The 2,409-nt window shown below is 45.5% G+C and overlaps 1 protein-coding gene across 1 annotated transcript; it reads left to right on the top strand.

Annotated features, from left to right (window-relative positions):
• Positions 1-657: 657 nt before the first annotated feature.
• Positions 658-2,087, top strand: LOC146036771 (uncharacterized). The gene is made up of 2 exons (XM_083160665.1): positions 658-1,106; positions 1,346-2,087. The coding sequence occupies exons 1-2, from the start codon at positions 705-707 to the stop codon at positions 1,907-1,909; spliced, it is 966 nt and encodes a 321-aa protein (XP_083016791.1). The 5' UTR covers positions 658-704; the 3' UTR covers positions 1,910-2,087.
• Positions 2,088-2,409: the final 322 nt, after the last annotated feature.

Raw genomic sequence — 2,409 nt, 5'->3', positions numbered from 1 at the left:
CGCCTACCTGGTGCATTTATGAGTGCAGTGCCTGGTGCAAAGTGTTGCTGTCTGCCTGGTGCATTCTATGCATGCAGTGCCTGGTGCAAAGTGCTGCCGCCTGCCTGGTGCATTGTATGCGTGCAGTGCCTGGTGCAAAGTGCTTCCGCCTGCCTGGTGCATTTTATGAGTGCAGTGCCTGGTGAAAAGTGTTGCTGTCTGCCTGGTGCATTCTATGCATGCAGTGCCTGGTGAAAAGTGCTGCCGCCTGCCTGGTGCATTGTATGCGTGCAGTGCCTGGTGCAAAGTGCTTCCGCCTGCCTGGTGCATTTTATGAGTGCAGTGCCTGGTGCAAAGTGTTGCTGTCTGCCTGGTGCATTCTATGCATGCAGTGCCTGGTGCAAAGTGCTGCCGCCTGCCTGGTGCATTGTATGCGTGCAGTGCCTGGTGCAAAGTGCTTCCGCCTGCCTGGTGCATTTTATGAGTTCAGTGCCTGGTGCAAAGTGCTTCCGCCTGCCTGGTGCATTTTATGAGTGCTGTGCCTGGTGCAAAGTGCTGCCGCCTGCCTGGTGCATTTTATGAGTGCAGTGCCTGGTGCAAAGTGTTGCTGTCTGCCTGGTGCATTTTATGAGTGCAGTGCCTGGTGCAAAGTGTTGCTGCCTGCCTGGTGCATTATAACAAATTTTAAAAATATTGTATATTGAATCCTTTTGTCATTTACAGACATGTCAGCTGAAATCACTGAACAAGACCACTGGACTGGATTCCTGGAACTGTATCAGTCCCATGACTGTCTGTGGAAAGTAACCTCCAAAGACTATGCAAACAAGGACAAAAAAGCGAAGGCATACCAGCAGCTCATTGATTACTGTAAAGTCCGTAAAAGTCAAGCGGATTTGCAATGGGTCAAAAAGAAGATCCAAAATTTCAGAACAGTGTTTTTAAAGGAACACAAGAGAGTGAAGGAGTCACAGCATTCGGGAGCAGGGGCGGATGAAGTCAGAAGGCCCACGTTGTGGTACTACAATCTTCTCCTGTTCACCCTTGAGGATGAGCCCAGGACTCAATCTCAGTGCTCGATGATGGGGGATATGCCACCGGTAGTTGTCGAGAATCAAGATGAGGTGGTAAGTATATGTACAAAGGACAAACATCATTCAAGATTTTTTTTACAACTATACACTCCATCTGTTGCTAAATGCACATGACGATAAGCACTACAAAATTTTTTTGTCTTTTTAAAAAAAAAAACTGATGCAGTGCATGCTGGCATGTGTAGTTCAACAATTGTTGGAGTGTCATGGTTATTCTGCTCAATACCATTTTGAAAGTTTGTGTAATTTATTTTTGTATACCTTTATTATAGCCAGCACCAGGGAGCGACCATGATGTCTCCATCAGCGAGCCTACAGATGTCGATTTAGTTGACGCGGAGCCATCTCCTCCGCAACCAAGTCGCCCACCACCGCCAAGAAGACGTTGGGTTGCTGCACAGAGTACGAGCTCTGCACCATTGTCTGCCAAGCAATTTCTGAGGCGTGCGGAACAGGTTCTTCAGAAGCCCCCAGATGAACATGAAAATTTTGGAATGAACATCGCATCTGAACTGCAGTCGTTCCAACGTCTTCGGTTTAAAAGCATTGTATACGATGCGCTAATATGGGCTCAAAATGGTAAATTACCAGAGAGCCCCATATTACCATCGCAGACTTTGCATTGGCCACCTCTCCCACCACCAACCTATCCACATTATCCGTCATATCCACCTACACCAAATACTTCTACACAAAACCCAAACAACCAATTTGCCTTGAGTGATCACTCCCCAACATCATCAGCTACCTATAGTTCCTCAAGTAGCACCTGCTCCGCTTGGATGAGTGCCCATGCCACTCTGCAAGGTGATGATCCTGGTTTGTTGCAAATGTAAAATTACAGTTGTTGTTGTTGCAAGCATTTTTCTAAAAAAATTCTGTTCATGCGATTGCACTTTCTTCGTTGATGTTGGGGAATGGAACATATCACCTTGCCTGTGGCATTCCACTGTATGTGGGCCATTGTACTCAACAAACACATGTTTGCACTTTGTTAAATATTGTTTTCCATTGGTTGGGAAATGTTGTATCTCATGACAAATTATTGTCAATTCTTTGCTATTTTATGAGAGTTAATAATTGTATATTTAATAATTTAAATTTTTACATAAAGTTTTTTACTGAAAACAATTGTATTTTCTTATACAAGATGAGCAGGTGAGTGGATGGTGTGAGGGGAGAGGGCTAGTGGATGGGGCTATTTACCTGGGTTGGTATCCCTATTATGAAAACATCAACAGCGGGGCACACAAGGGACAATGGACAAGCTCCATACCTGTTTCACAACCCATGGTCGGTATTCAGAGGGTGAACGATTGCTTCCTCCTTGCTGTCA

This window comes from Crinia signifera, chromosome 9 (genome assembly GCF_055691185.1).
Source record: "Crinia signifera chromosome 9, ASM5569118v1, whole genome shotgun sequence".
Lineage (NCBI taxonomy): Eukaryota > Metazoa > Chordata > Amphibia > Anura > Myobatrachidae > Crinia > Crinia signifera.
The sequence above is the reverse complement of the archived record's forward strand: the minus strand, read 5'-3'. Positions and strand labels throughout refer to the sequence as shown.